This window comes from Mytilus edulis, chromosome 7, assembly GCF_963676685.1.
Source record: "Mytilus edulis chromosome 7, xbMytEdul2.2, whole genome shotgun sequence".
Taxonomy (NCBI): Eukaryota; Metazoa; Mollusca; class Bivalvia; order Mytilida; family Mytilidae; genus Mytilus; species Mytilus edulis.
Window position 1 is genome coordinate 26,573,339 of NC_092350.1, and position 16,805 is coordinate 26,590,143.

Consider the following 16,805-nt stretch of genomic DNA (forward strand, 5'->3'; position numbering starts at 1 on the left):
TATCAAATCAAACACCTTAATATCAGTTAAAAGATGGAAACTTCATCTCAAAAATAATGTTTCTCTATTTTTCTGATAGTTTGGACTTATCTATTTTTGTGGGTACACATTTTCATAGCTACTTGATATCATGGAATTGAAAAATGTCTGCATGCAAGCCTCAAAGAAATCAGTACTTTATTGAATGTCTGCATGGTGATTCTACACCAATCACATCTACCATGTCCTTAATAGAGAAAAATGTCTGCATGCAAGCCTCAAAGACATCAGTACTTTATTGAATGTCTGCATGCAAGCCTCAAAGACATCAGTACTTTATTGAATGTCTGCATGCAAGCCTCAAAGAAATCAGTACTTTATTGAATGTCTGCATGCAAGCCTCAAAGACATCAGTACTTTATTGAATGTCTGAATGCAAGCCTCAAAGACATCAGTACTTTATTGAATGTCTGAATGCAAGCCTCAAAGACATCAGTACTTTATTGAATGTCTGAATGCAAGCCTCAAAGAAATCAGTACTTTATTGAATGTCTGAATGCAAGCCTCAAAGAAATCAGTACTTTATTGAATGTCTGCATGCAAGCCTCAAAGACATCAGTACTTTATTGAATGTCTGCATGCAAGCCTCAAAGACATCAGTACTTTATTGAATGTCTGCATGCAAGCCTCAAAGACATCAGTACTTTATTGAATGTCTGAATGCAAGCCTCAAAGACATCAGTACTTTATTGAATGTCTGAATGCAAGCCTCAAAGACATCAGTACTTTATTGAATGTCTGAATGCAAGCCTCAAAGACATCAGTACTTTATTGAATGTCTGAATGCAAGCCTCAAAGACATCAGTACTTTATTGAATGTCTAAATGCAAGCCTCAAAGACATCAGTACTTTATTGAATGTCTGAATGCAAGCCTCAAAGACATCAGTACTTTATTGAATGTCTAAATGCAAGCCTCAAAGACATCAGTACTTTATTGAATGTCTGAATGCAAGCCTCAAAGAAATCAGTACTTTATTGAATGTCTGAATGCAAGCCTCAAAGACATCAGTACTTTATTGAATGTCTGAATGCAAGCCTCAAAGACATCAGTACTTTATTGAATGTCTAAATGCAAGCCTCAAAGACATCAGTACTTTATTGAATGTTTGCATGCAAGCCTCAAAGACATCAGTACTTTATTGAATGTCTAAATGCAAGCCTCAAAGAAATCAGTACTTTATTGAATGTCTGAATGCAAGACTCAAAGACATCAGTACTTTATTGAATGTCTGAATGCAAGCCTCAAAGAAATCAGTACTTTATTGAATGTCTGAATGCAAGCCTCAAAGACATCAGTACTTTATTGAATGTCTGAATGCAAGCCTCAAAGAAATCAGTACTTTATTGAATGTCTGAATGCAAGCCTCAAAGACATCAGTACTTTATTGAATGTCTGAATGCAAGCCTCAAAGAAATCAGTACTTTATTGAATGTCTGAATGCAAGCCTCAAAGACATCAGTACTGTATTGAATGTCTGAATGCAAGCCTCAAAGAAATCAGTACTGTATTGAATGTATGCATGCAAGCCTCAAAGACATCAGTACTTTATTGAATGTCTGAATGCAAGCCTCAAAGACATCAGTACTTTATTGAATGTCTGAATGCAAGCCTCAAAGAAGTCAGTACTTTATTGAATGTCTGAATGCAAGCCTCATAGAAATCAGTACTTTATTGAATGTCTGAATGCAAGCCTCAAAGACATCAGTACTTTATTGAATGTCTGAATGCAAGCCTCAAAGACATCAGTACTTTATTGAATGTCTGCATGCAAGCCTCAAAGAAATCAGTACTTTATTGAATGTCTGCATGGTGATTCTACACCAATCACATCTACCATGTCCTTAATAGAGAAAAATGTCTGCATGCAAGCCTCAAAGAAATCAGTACTTTATTGAATGTCTGAATGCAAGCCTCAAAGACATCAGTACTTTATTGAATGTCTGAATGCAAGCCTCAAAGAAATCAGTACTTTATTGAATGTCTGAATGCAAGCCTCAAAGACATCAGTACTTTATTGAATGTCTGAATGCAAGCCTCAAAGACATCAGTACTTTATTGAATGTCTGAATGCAAGCCTCAAAGAAATCAGTACTTTATTGAATGTCTGAATGCAAGCCTCAAAGAAATCAGTACTTTATTGAATGTCTGAATGCAAGCCTCAAAGACATCAGTACTTTATTGAATGTCTGAATGCAAGCCTCAAAGACATCAGTACTTTATTGAATGTCTGAATGCAAGCCTCAAAGACATCAGTACTTTATTGAATGTCTGAATGCAAGCCTCAAAGACATCAGTACTTTATTGAATGTCTGAATGCAAGCCTCAAAGAAATCAGTTCTTTATTGAATGTCTAAATGCAAGCCTCAAAGAAATCAGTACTTTATTGAATGTCTGAATGCAAGCCTCAAAGACATCAGTACTTTATTGAATGTCTGAATGCAAGCCTCAAAGAAATCAGTACTTTATTGAATGTCTGAATGCAAGCCTCAAAGACATCAGTACTTTATTGAATGTCTGAATGCAAGCCTCAAAGAAATCAGTACTTTATTGAATGTCTGAATGCAAGCCTCAAAGAAATCAGTACTTTATTGAATGTCTGAATGCAAGCCTCAAAGACATCATTACTTTATTGAATGTCTGCATGCAAGCCTCAAAGACATCAGTACTTTATTGAATGTCTGAATGCAAGCCTCAAAGACATCAGTACTTTATTGAATGTCTGAATGCAAGCCTCAAAGACATCAGTACTTTATTGAATGTCTGCATGCAAGCCTCAAAGACATCAGTACTTTATTGAATGTCTGAATGCAAGCCTCAAAGACATCAGTACTTTATTGAATGTCTGAATGCAAGCCTCAAAGACATCAGTACTTTATTGAATGTTTGAATGCAAGCCTCAAAGACATCAGTACTTTATTGAATGTCTGCATGGTGATTCTACACCAATCACATCTACCATGTCCTTAATAGAGAAAAATGTCTGCATGCAAGCCTCAAAGAAATCAGTACTTTATTGAATGTCTGAATGCAAGCCTCAAAGACATCAGTACTTTATTGAATGTCTGAATGCAAGCCTCAAAGAAATCAGTACTTTATTGAATGTTTGAATGCAAGCCTCAAAGACATCAGTACTTTATTGAATGTCTGCATGGTGATTCTACACCAATCACATCTACCATGTCCTTAATAGAGAAAAATGTCTGCATGCAAGCCTCAAAGAAATCAGTACTTTATTGAATGTCTGAATGCAAGCCTCAAAGACATCAGTACTTTATTGAATGTCTGAATGCAAGCCTCAAAGAAATCAGTACTTTATTGAATGTTTGAATGCAAGCCTCAAAGACATCAGTACTTTATTGAATGTCTGAATGCAAGCCTCAAAGAAATCAGTACTTTATTGAATGTCTGCATGCAAGCCTCAAAGAAATCAGTACTTTATTGAATGTCTGCATGGTGATTCTACACCAATCACATCTACCATGTCCTTAATAGAGAAAAATGTCTGCATGCAAGCCTCAAAGACATCAGTACTTTATTGAATGTCTGCATGCAAGCCTCAAAGAAATCAGTACTTTATTGAATGTCTGAATGCAAGCCTCAAAGAAATCAGTAATTTATTAAACCCTGTATGGTGATTCTACACCAATCACAACTACCATGTCCTTAATAGAGAAAAATGTCTGCATGCAAGCCTAAAAGAAATCAGTATTTTATTGAACCCTGTATGGTGATTCTACACCAATCACATCTACCATGTCCTTAATAGAGAAAAATATCTGCATGCAAGCCTCAAAGAAGGACAGGATTGAGGCTACAACTAACGTAACATATCGATGGTCATCTGTGTAGTTTATTTACATATATATCATAATGTTGAAATGTAATATTTCTGTTTTCAAAGTATAATTTCTTGTCATTTAATTACCTGTACAGTGATACCACGGTCCCTGTATTCTCGTTCTAGACACAGTGAAAAGTAATGAACAAAAGCCTGAAAAAAAAATAAACATAAAAATCAGTAAGATAATATTAACATAAAATTAGCTTTTTCATAATCATGATAATAAAATATCACAAAGATCTCACAATACAATTATTAACTATATATGTTAACTTTGCAATCATAAAATATATTCATTATTTTCACTGCATATATATTAATAAAATAAGCTTCACCCATCATAAAACAAACAGTTTACTTTTAATTTCGATGACATTTGTATAACACAAAATGACCTCCAATGGAATAATCTTAGTTATAGAGCTCAAAGTCCATAACCTTTTTTTTTAAACTCTTGAATTGAAACTGACAAATGAAAACTTAAAAAACTAAACATCTGATGGTTCATATATTTTCTTTTACTCTTCAGAAGTATGGGCTAACAAGAATGTGTCCCTACTACACAGATGCCCCATCCGCACTATCATTTTCTATGTTGTATGGACCGTGAAAATGGGGGAAAATCTTTAATTTGGCATTAAAATTAGAAAGATCATATCATAGGGACATTAGTACTTTTTCAAGTTGATTGGACCTCAACTTCATCAAAGACTACCTCAACCAAAACTGTAACCTAAAGGTACCTGTCTTGTATTACAACTCCAGTTTCCTGTGCATGTCAAAACATGGAGGGAAACAAAATAGTGCATATTTTTCTGAATTTTTTTCTGTTTGATTATAGGTTTATGCTGAATTGAAACATATATATAGACTTTAAAAAAATCTTGCATCTTTTGGGGGATATCAATCCAGGAAAGTGGAAGGATATCGTGTTTACTGGAAGTGGTGAGGCCTAGTAAAAACAGCAAACAGAAAGTAGAAAAAAATGTTTTGACTTCAGGTTTACATAACTTTTTATTCTTCGTGGCATGACCCACTTTTTTTTTTTTTTTATTAAATCACTATTTCACATTAATACATACATGATATGAACATGAATTTTTTTTTCTATGTAGCATTTTTTATTTTTTTATTTTCAAAGATCATCTGTTTTGCATGTAAGCCTATGGAGCAGTCAATTACAAGACTGCAACCTGAAGCGGGACAGAGGGACGGACAGACAAACAAACGGACGGACATACAGACCAGAAAACATAATGATAATAAATGGGGCATAAAAACCTATAAACAATGTTGATAAAGATAAAGTTAACTGCATGTGAAAAGAAACAAACATCCGATTAGTTTGGCGGCAAGATGGGCTGGACAATCTTCATATTCAGAGTAATCCTCCGTTACTTAAATTGTGAAGGAACAACAAAACTTATTTCCTGGTTAATACTACTGACAAAAAGCCTTTTTTTTTTTTAGATAAACACAAAAAAATCATTTAATATAAAACTATTAAATTAATAAAAGCTACACTTGTTGATTTAACTGTTTTTTCATGTGAGTAAAGTACTCAGATGCATTAAATTGTCAAATGATTTTATCATTTAGTCCTGTGAGTCTTCATTCTAAATTTCTTTTCACATGGTGAGTTTGCTTTTGAAATGCATATCCCTATAGATAGATAGATATAAGAAGATGTGGTATGAGTGCCAATGAGACAACTCTCCATCCAAGTCACAATTTGTAAAAATAAACCATTATAGGTCAAAGTACCGTCTTAAACACAGAGTCTTGGCTCAAACAGCTCAAGCTATAAAGGTGCCTGATTTACAAGCAAAGTCTATGTTTTATAACCATCTAGACAGTATACATTAAAACATACCTTAGAAGCTGAATATACAGTAAGAAGAGGACTAGGATTTACACCTGAGGCAGACGCTACATTGATGACCACTCCTCTACTCCGTGACACCATTTCAGGTAAAACAATACTTGTCATCTGTGGAAAAATATAATATTTTCCTCATTTATATTACCATTAAAATGTGAATTTCTGATACGGTAAATTCAGAAATGATTGTAATAATATTCTTAATACCAAAAAATTGACAGGTTAGCCACTATAAAAACTGGCTATGGTTTTTTAATCCAAGGTTCCCATAATCTAGGCTAATATATGACTAAATGTAGTAGCACATGCCCAGTAAACAAAAAATAAAGCCCTAGTAATGAGACTTTCTTCTAGAAACTGAGATTTTGTAGTGTTTGATATTTCTGTACAGTTATCTTTAGAAATTGTGACACTTGCTTTATCAATTTTCTACTTTATATGCCTTGTACATGCTGTATGAGTTTAAACACATCATAAATAGAGGTACCTCAAAAAATTACCAGAATAAGCTGTCAAACTGAATTATGGATCCTTAGGCCAAATAAAAATATATGTGTGGTTCAAGTTACATACTTTTAAAATATAGGGTCGGGTAGGTCAGCAATTAAAAAAAAAAAAAAAAAACATTTTTCTATTTTTTGCATTGTTAAAATCAAGAAAAAATTGTGTGTTTACCTAAATTGTTTCCAGTATTATACACGCCCTACTGGAAGTTGACCATTTTACATGTGTTTGGTTGTAAAATAAACAAAATACAATAAAAAGGTCATGATACATTTTTAGTTAATTTTGTTGCATTCTGTTATGAATTCTTGCATTTTAGCCATAACAGATACTTCTGATAGAAATTTATCAGTTTAGTTATTTTAATTCAGGGTCCGTTGGGTAACTGGAACCAGATATATTTTTATTTGGCCTTAACATGAAATTGTCCATATTTGATTAAGATATAATTTTCCCCAAAAGTAAAACACAACATTTAAAAATTGTTTTTGAGAAAATATCTTAACATGTATGTGGGATTTTCAGTTTTTTTCAATTTGCATTTATTACAAAAATGCATTAAAACATAACATTGAGTTAGGCCAGTAGTCAGCATTTTTTTTAAAAGAAATAAATAAAATATCTGTTAAATACTTAGACAACATTTAATTATACCAATCTGTAGTACAATGTACGCATTATTATTCTTAGAGTACTAACTTCCATTGATTTTGTTGGTAAATGTGAACTACAACTTCTGTCAAGTCTGATAGTAACAGGCTTAACCTTATACTAAGAGGTAGGCAGCTCATTAAATGTACAATCAAGTTATATGAAAAAACAGAATTCTCATTTAATTGATGATGTTGGTATTTAATATTGGTTTTCTGTTACTTGGCGTCTTTGAGGACAAATGATACACCTTTTGTAAAAGGTCATTCTACATGGGATTTTATTTGATTGATCTTAAAAAACTGTACCTAAGATTATCTCTAAAAAACAAGATACCGGTAGCTTCTATAATCTCTAAAAAAACCAAGATATCTTACATAATCTCTAAAAAACAAGATATCTTAAATAATCTCCAAAAAAACCCAAGATATCTTAAATAATTTCTAAAAAAAACAAGATATCTTTAATAATCTCTAAAAAATAAGATATCTTAAATAATCTCTAAAAAAAGAAGATATCTTAAATTATCTCTAAAAAAACAAGATATCATAAATAATCTCTAAATCTCTGCTGATATTGTACTTGGCAATACATACCATTGTTACAGATGTAATATTGACATGCAGTAAGTCCATTAACTTCTACAAAGAAAAATATTCTAAATTAAGAACTTTGGATACAGATATATCAAAATAGCCATTATACACCAATTAATGATATCAGACTCCTGGTATACTGTATGACTGTGCGGGGACTAATTGTTAATATGTCAGAACTTTACAATTGTATATTACTCAGCTTATGTATAAAAAAATAATGTGATATTTGGTCTGGGACATGACAATGTTGAGTTGAGTGATTTTCAAATTTGCCAGACTCCTTTTGAGTATACTGTTAATTTTTATTAGACCTTAAGGATGTAGACCTCTGAGGAGCCAAAAATTTATAGAACTTTTTTTCTTAACCTGATTTTTGGGTTTATAAGACTGTAACAAAATTTTGGCTAAAAATACTGACTTGATCGGTCGTAAAAATTGAAAACTGGATAACTCAAAAACCATTCATTGTAAATACACAATTTTTTTAACAGATTTGTGTTTGATTATAATATTTTTAAAATTCATTAATATTTTCCGCTTCTATCACATGTTTTGAAAATAATTCAAGAATGAGATTTCAACGAGACAAAGGCCGTAACTAGGCATCTTATTTTAGTGAGGCAAATTAATTGAGCCGAGCAAGCGAGTCGAAATTTTTTTCCGGAGGGTATGAAATGAATGGTGCAAAATCCTGCATTCTAGGCATTTTTATATTGATAATGTTTTGAATTTGGACACTTTTTATATAAATTTTTCATATTTTAAGACTTTTAATTACTAACATCAAATTTTTAACAACTATTTTTAAATTTATATGTAAGATAATCATCCAAATATCACTGATTTGAGTCTTCTGCCAGAACATAGAACAAACATCGATTCAGTAGAGTTTGCCAAATTTTTCTATTGCCGGTTCAGTCAAATCATTTCAGAATCATAATTTGGTCTGCTGATATCGTTATCGCGATGAACATGGAGCATGACAAAACCGCACAATCTCTCGCCACTCATGCATGCTCTTTTCCAAGTTTTCAGTCGTTTCAGGGCAGTCTATGTTTCTAAACGTAGCACATTATCATCAACACAATGATCAATGTCTTCTTCCAATTCCTTCTCCATCAGCAATTCGATAGCAGCATCGGTAGTTACAGTTTTTGTTTGCAAAAGGGAATTAAGCTTTCCTGTAAGCACCATCATACAGTCGCAGTTACAAAATATTAAACTTGCTTTTATGCTGACAAAGAGTAGACAAACTAGAGATAGAATGAGATAAGATACATGTATATGATTCTATCTATAGAGTAAGTATATATATGATATGGGTACAGGGGAATTGGAATGGAGTTTTTGACATTTACATGTAGTTCCGTAATTTCAAATTATTTCTGGAAATAGTTGGTGGTATTTTAGTTCCAGAATCTATAAATTTAGGGGTTAGGGATTGGGGGTGTCCGATTCCGAAACCCCGAATATAAAGAAACGAAATTCCGTAGTCCCGAATAAGTAAAGACAAAATCCTGTGTTAAAGGTTCTACCATTCCTCAATATCAAATTGGAATATTGAATATTCTTTCAATTTTTAAGGTTAAAGAATCATGGATAAAAGCTAATCCATGCATGCATTCATGTTTCATATTATTTATATTTTATTTATCTGTAAAGAGAAAGACTAAAGTTCGTGAAATGAATACACAGACAGGACTGCCCCCTTCCGAAGACCAGTACTTGATTTGTCAGTCTACTTATCCTAATGAAGTTATATGCAATACTCAGACTCTGTTCACAAAAAAAATGGTTAACTAGAATTATTCCTTCTTTACCTTCAGTGTTGCTTTTCCTTTTTCTGCAAGAGCCAGTTTTAGCTAAAGATCCATGATGATTATCGTTACTAGGTTAATGTAATCGAGAAACATCACCCGTTGAGATGCTGAGTTATATGCAGGAAGAATAGTTTAAAAGGAATGATGACAAGTTATAGAAATTAAGGTTGAGACAGAACAACAAATGACTATTATATATATATGTATAAAAAAAAAATCAGTGTCGAAATTTTAGTGAGGCAATTGCCTCACTTGCCTCAAGGGTAGTTACGGCTTTGGAGACTGAACCAGACTGAAGAGTCAGAAGAATACATCCTTAAGGCTTTGAGTATAGTTTTTTTTTCAGTGTATTTATGATACATTCGGCTATACTTGAACAACATCAAATAGATGCTCTCATATCTTATTAATTCAATGATTGCAATATTCACTTGCTTTATTGTAAATTCAGATATTTTGGGGTTCATTCTTCATGGACTTTAAGGATTTTAAATGAAGCATTTTATAGTTAAGGCTTTTAAACAATATGCATAGTAATATGTAAATTTTTTATCTGATGAATTAAATTTAAGCCTTAACTAATACTTAAAGACTATTGAAATGCCATCAATATGCCAATGATTTGTTATGTATTTTAGGAACTATTTCCTATTGTGCATGTATGTTTGTCGTTATTTTAAGGTTGTTTCTATATCATGCATATTTAATGCCTTCAATAAACTGAGAAAAGTATAAAGTTTTTTAAATTCTTGCTATCTTTATCTTTTAGAACTTATTTCATTTTGAGTAAACCAAGCGTAAACTATAAAAACAGAACATAAATACCCCTCAGAAGCAAATCCCTAGTATCTTTTTAAAATTGTGAAGATAAATCTTTTAATCCTTTATATTTACCTTTTCTCGATCAGGGATTTCCAAGAAGTACATAGGGAAATCATATGACATCCCCACGTTATTTACTGAAAAGATAAAAAGGTAAAAGATATTATCGTTATTTTTAATTAAAAGTTTGTTCAATTCTAAGCATACAACTAAAGGTGCTTTGTGGTGTATTTGTATATCATAAGTACTTAATTAATGGAGAAAATGCTTAATTCATTATACTAAACAAGAAAAAATGCCCCTTCAACAGTTTTTATCAAAAATTGTCTGTCAACTTGAAGAAAATGCAAACTCGACCTGTTAGTCATAACCTATCATAATCTGCTCCTGATCTGCAGGCATTAATTATAAAAGAATTGTTCATAAGAGAATAAGAAACTCTATCCATAAAGCATCAAAATAGACTACTGTACCAAACATTAGCGCAATATCTATAGCCATTACACAAACCAGTTAGTCAAGTACAATATTTTAAATTTAAATTTTGTAATTTCAATATGTTCAAAATCCATAATGCCCCAAATGTCAGTTAACTAGAACAAGATGCATCTGTAACAGTGTAAGTCATTATTGTACACTGAAGTACAAAGAAATCAGATTAATATCTGCAGGAACAATAATTAAACTTAAAGAACGAAACTTTACCCAATGCTTTTCAAAAGTGATGGTGTATCCGATAAAGGACAAATCTTCTTTTTTAATTTACTGATTAACCTTAAGTATATAAATTCCAATAAATACAATAACTTCTCAAACATATATACAATAAGACTACCATTATATTTAAAATATCATATATCTGGATTATTAAACATAGTAGGAAATTCAGTTTTATGTAAAGAAAGAACAGAATTAAAATGGGCACTAGCTGTCAAATTCATGTTCACCGATTTGACTCAAATTCCCATTTTTGATTTTTAAAAAACAATGTAAATCATTTTTCAAAATAATAAAAAAGTCTAAAATAAACAATTTAGCAGGCATGGGCTCATATTGTGTATATTAGTCTAGATGCCATTCATCATCAATGTTTCTTAGCTCATTTTGACAAAATTGGACCATACTGGCTGCTAAAAGCGATATATTATTTTATTTTTTCACTTTATAAATGATGAACAAAAATGTGAAAAGTTTACAGAGCATAATTAAGGAGAGATAGACACCATTTGATAGCAATACAAACTTAAATTATATTTTTCTGTTTGAATTATTGATGTAAACATTTATCACACACATAAAGTACATGAATTTGCATGAATTTCAATATTTTCATAATAGAAAATAAAGGACAGTGAATTTTACCAACTACAGTTCTAGCGTATGCATGGTATACATTCAATTAACTATTAAATTTTGTAGTTTAGTTTAAACATATTTTATTGTTCTAATCCATTTGTCATTTTTGAACAATAAAATATGTTTAAACTAAACTACAAAATCATGTAATAGTTATATAATTGAATGCATACATGTATACGCTAGAATGACTTTGAGATGTCATATGAATTGCAGCTGCAGGTTGGTTGAGGATCATTGGTGCATGTATAAAATAGTGGGGAAAAAGACTTTTATTCATTTTTTTGGTAGATAAAGACTGAAATTTGATTTTCTCAGAATTTATGAACTTCCTTATTTTTGAAATTACCTTTGAGTTAGGTATTCTTATCTATACTTTATTTATGAAATGAGTTTTGTATTATTCTAATTTTACAGAAAATATATTGGTGAATTTAGAGTACCGGAAGACAAAAGAGAGACAACAGATACAAAAGGGACATTCAAACTCATAGATTAATAAACTAACAATGCATGGCTTAAAAAGAAAAAGATAAATTTTAAGACAAAAATTCAATAACAGTACATTTCTGAAGATTTTGACAAGATAAAGAATATTGGGCACAAAAAAGTCAATACAAATGTTTTATAGTGAAATATATAGCCATTTATGTACATAAAACATCTTCAACTTTTTATTTTAATATTTGAAGAATTATATGACTTAAATTTGTCCTGATGTTTGTCACATGGATATAAATGTGAATAAAGAAATTCAACACAAGCTTAAAACATCTTATATACTGAGTGCCAATGAAAACGCAACACTTGGTTTTTCAAAAATAAAATTTATACTAGAAATGATAATCTTTCAAAATAAATTGTTCTTGAAAATTAACAATTTTAACAATAGATCAATATCAAACAAAAACTGTTTCCTTGTCATCTTTCGTGCGCAATAGGTAAACGAAACATCCAATGTCGAATCATCAACTCACAGTCCTAACACAAAATGTTACAGCCCATGGGTGCAGTGCAATCTCCACAGCGCCGTGGAGTTGATCATCCCGGACGTTTAATGTGATCCCGAGGAATTTTATTCCACTTGTCCTGTAAAGCAAACTCAAGCTGACTTTATGATGTTAATGGTGGTTTTCATCGTCTAAACCATGTTAAATCTGATGCAAAATTTGCTCGATTGGACCAAAATCCGGCGAAAAGCAAGACTTTTGGCCAAGGCGCATGCCAAATGTCTATGTAACCACCACTGATGTTTTTTGGTACATAATGAATGTTTTTTGGTCTACAGAATTCGATGTTCACCCAAGACAGCCATTTAGATTTCACTAAGGAAAGACTGGTTCTCTTTAACAATTTCTGCGCAAATGGTGCTTTACTGAAATTGCTCCAAAGGTTCTACCGTGACCACCATTGAACTCTCGTGACCTTTGAACAGCCATCAGAGTCGATATCGGATATGTTAAAGACCAAATGTATCGGTCTTGCTGAGCGTTTCTTGCTTTTTGTATCCCGGGATGTGGCTTATCATTAAATGATTCATTTTGCTTGAATTTGTGGATGATTTGGGTTATTGTAGAGGCTACAACTTCAGTCTTCTCGTAATTGTATACTGTGAAAGGCTTCATTGGATCATGCCCAAAACTGCATGTCGCTGGTTGTCAGAAAGTCCTGGCATTTACTCAGATGTTTATTGCAGTTTGTTAACAATAAGGGTGGGAAAATTTATGACATTAGCCAAGCTTTAAATGACAAAATCGTGAAAATGGTGGGTATGTTGAAAAGCAGTGAACTCGGTTTATTTCCGTTCAAAATAACCCTTACTTCGCATTTGTTCAAAAAATCACTCAACCGTAAAATTGTCGACAATTGTCTTAAAAGTCATTTTGAACCAACTATACAAAATTCTAATATAAATAATATAAAAATTATAAGATTTTTTTGAAAAACAAAAGTGTTGCGTTTTCATTGGCACTCAGTATATAACAAAAAAAATCATGTTTTCCATTCATTATGTTTAGAAAACAAATATATTTTTCCTTGAACCCACCCACTTTATATATTCCAAAGATTAATATAAATTGTGATTCTCCACAATATTAAACGCAAGAACAGTTCATTCACCTATTGTTTTATTACAGCAGTGCAAAGATATTTAAGTTAAACATTTATTCCCCAAGGAAACATTACATTCCCCAAGGAAACATTACGTCTTTGCTTTCTAACAATTAATCAAGAATATTGCTTGCGTAATTGTAATATGACAAATAAAGGATTACAAATTCTTTTCAAAATAAAACACAGTTTCAGATTTCTTAATATGTTACAACAATTAATCCAACACTAAATATTTAATTGCATTGCTAGGAAATTTCATTTGATAAATAATAATATGATTTTTAAGATAATAGTTTTATCATGTTTCAGTTGAGACGGTTCACAAGTACAGTTTTTGGTGAAAGCCTTGTTGACTTATACTTAATGGGACTCAACATTCCTATACTGTAAATTCAGAAATTATTGCATGCATTTATTTTGGTGATTACGGACTAAAACACTATTTCACTTTTGTGATATTAAGAAAAATCCTGTTTAATTAATATGAAAAATTCAAAATGTGAGTTTAAATTATTGCGATTAAAACCCTGTGGCATTTTTCGCAATAATAAAAACATCACAGTAATTTCTGAATTTACAGTATTTTAGAGGACTAATATTTTTTTGTTTTATTCATATAAAAAAAAAATGTATGCATTACAATTTAATTCCAGCATTGTACAGTAATTGATTAAATATGCATGTAATTTTGAACACTAATTTATGATATATATCAACATTAGTTTCCACAAAAAATATTGGTTAAAATCATTCTTGAAAGGTCACTTCTGTTAGGAGTCAACTGATTACTTTTGCCATGTTGACTTATTTGTACATCTTTTCCTTCCTATTGTTTTTGCTATTTACAGAATCTATTGTATTTTAAAAACTTAAATAACTTTAATTTAAATTTTAGAAAAAATAAAGGTAAAGGGCTATAACTCCTGTAAGTAGTAGTCTTGCCAGTTTTGACAAAAATATATATAACAGGCTATTATTTAAACTTGGAATTATTATTAATCATGGAATTTTTATAATTTCTTGTGCTTGAAATTTCTAGTAAATTCCATGCTTATTCTGTACTCCAATGGTCTGTGCTGCGCACAACACTTTCTTTTACAAAGAAGATAGTACATTTTCAATAGAATGTACTGTGCCGCGCACAACACTATCTATACAAAATACATTGTATGGAAAGTGTAATGAACCACTCAAAACATTATTATACCAAATAAACATGGAATTTATTAAAAAATTTCCAGCACAGAAAATTTAACAAATTCCATAATTAAAAATAATTCCAACTTTAAATAATAGCCTGTTATATACAGAACGTAAATCTGGACTGTCAGATGTTCTCTATTTTTAACTGTTTACAGCATCTTTGATGAATTTATACAAGACAATAGACAATGCTTGCATTTGACCCCACCAATCTATATTCACTGTATTGACTTATAGTGACTATGTTGGTTGGCAGGATTAGGTACACTTTTTGTAAACTATATACCATAAGAATGGTTGTGGAAAACTTTTATTCCATTTAGCATAATCAAACTACAACTCTTTTTTTCATATGCAGTTTTTATGATATTGAACAGTTAATTATGGTAAAGGTTAGAGCAAGTTATTGTCAATCAGGGTCAAAAACACTGAATGAGTACATAGAAAGATCTGAACCAAACACTTCATAAACTATGGGTTAGATTTATAGCTTTTTGTTCGGTGTGAACCAAGGCTCTGTATTGAAGGCCGTACATTGACCTATAATGGTTTACTTTTATAAATTGTTATTTGGATGGAGAGTTGTCTCATTTGCACTCACACCACGTCTTCCTATATCTATCTAGAGTTGGGATATTAGTTACATTTATCATAAGCTTTTTTTTTGGGCGGGGGGGGGGGGGGGGGCAAACCTTAATATAAGGAGCCTAAACTGGTCTTTCAATATCAAGCAAGAAAAATGTGGTAGAGTGGACATGCAAAATTCCATAAAAAATGACTTTAAAGGACAAAGAGCAAATTCAGAGGTTATCAACCAATAACACATGATCAAACTCTTCTGGAAATTTTTTCATTTTCTTCAAAATCCAAATAAATCTTAATAAAAATCAAATACCCAAATATAAGCAACTGATAAAGAGAAATCTAGGTTAAAAGTTGAGACATTTTATTAAAAAACTTTTTTCAATAACCCTAAAGTAAAACTTTTATGCCCATAATCTTCATTTAATTGAAAATACATGCTATGAAAGCAAATTCATTAATGATATATGATCAGTCATTAAAATGAAATTAAACCAATCCTACAATTAATGATCTTCAATTTTTGTGTGCCAGATATAAATATAGAGCATCATGGGATATTCATTGGCATTGGTAATATGGTTAATTCAATTATATTCCCTTAAAGATGCATTGCATAGTCAAGATAATGAGTTTTATCACTCGTAAGAATTTTCCATGTTACTGTGATTTCTACCATATACCATAAATTCATATATCATTGGGTGCATTTGTTATTTTTGATTTTTGAAGAATCGACAAAATGTGGGGTTACTAGGTAATTATTGCTATTCATAAAATTCTCCATCTAGATAATAAATTTTATATCAGAATTCCATTTTTTTTTTATTATTGCATTAATTTCTGTAAATGTTTATTTTTTGGTCAAAGACAGTTATATCAAAATATCAAAGGTTAATCTTAAGGAAGTTCGCTTCTCAGTTTCAAAGTAATTAACTTTTCAAAACACTAGTTTATATAGATAGGGGATTAATAAAGGAATCAAAAGAGCAACAAAAATATATAGGTCACCGTGCTTGTTTTCGAGACATTAGCCATTGAAATTTTGGCGGGAAAATATTCTCTCTTGACTTTTCATAGCTTTATCATTGACAAGTTGAAGTTCTCAAAAACTGTTAAAAAGTAATTAAAATTTCATAAGACTTTAACAGAAAGCTTATCATTATACATGTAAAAGATTTATAAAAAGAAAAATGGGGGTCACCGGGCAAATTTTTTCAAGGCATTCAAATGGATAAAACCAGAGGATTCCGAAAATCTGACAAAAAATCTAAAACATGACAAGCCAGCTTCCTTAAGCTATTCTTCATAAGCATATCCACTCAGGAAACATTCAAGTAAATAAAAATCTAAAAATTCATTTTGCTGAATATAAACTTGAGAATTGAA

At 31.2% G+C, this 16,805-nt stretch overlaps 1 protein-coding gene across 1 annotated transcript in view; it reads right to left on the reverse strand.

Annotated features, from left to right (window-relative positions):
- The window catches only part of LOC139481150 (very-long-chain 3-oxoacyl-CoA reductase-B-like), a 41,483-nt gene that overhangs the window by 12,576 nt on the left and 12,102 nt on the right, over positions 1 to 16,805 (reverse strand). Inside the window, exons 5-8 of the mRNA XM_071264284.1 lie at positions 10,233 to 10,297; positions 7,516 to 7,560; positions 5,756 to 5,872; positions 3,967 to 4,032 (exon numbers count right to left, since the gene is read on the reverse strand). Coding sequence (XP_071120385.1) covers positions 3,967 to 4,032; positions 5,756 to 5,872; positions 7,516 to 7,560; positions 10,233 to 10,297 — 293 coding nt within the window. The remainder of the gene's footprint in view (positions 1 to 3,966; positions 4,033 to 5,755; positions 5,873 to 7,515; positions 7,561 to 10,232; positions 10,298 to 16,805) is intronic.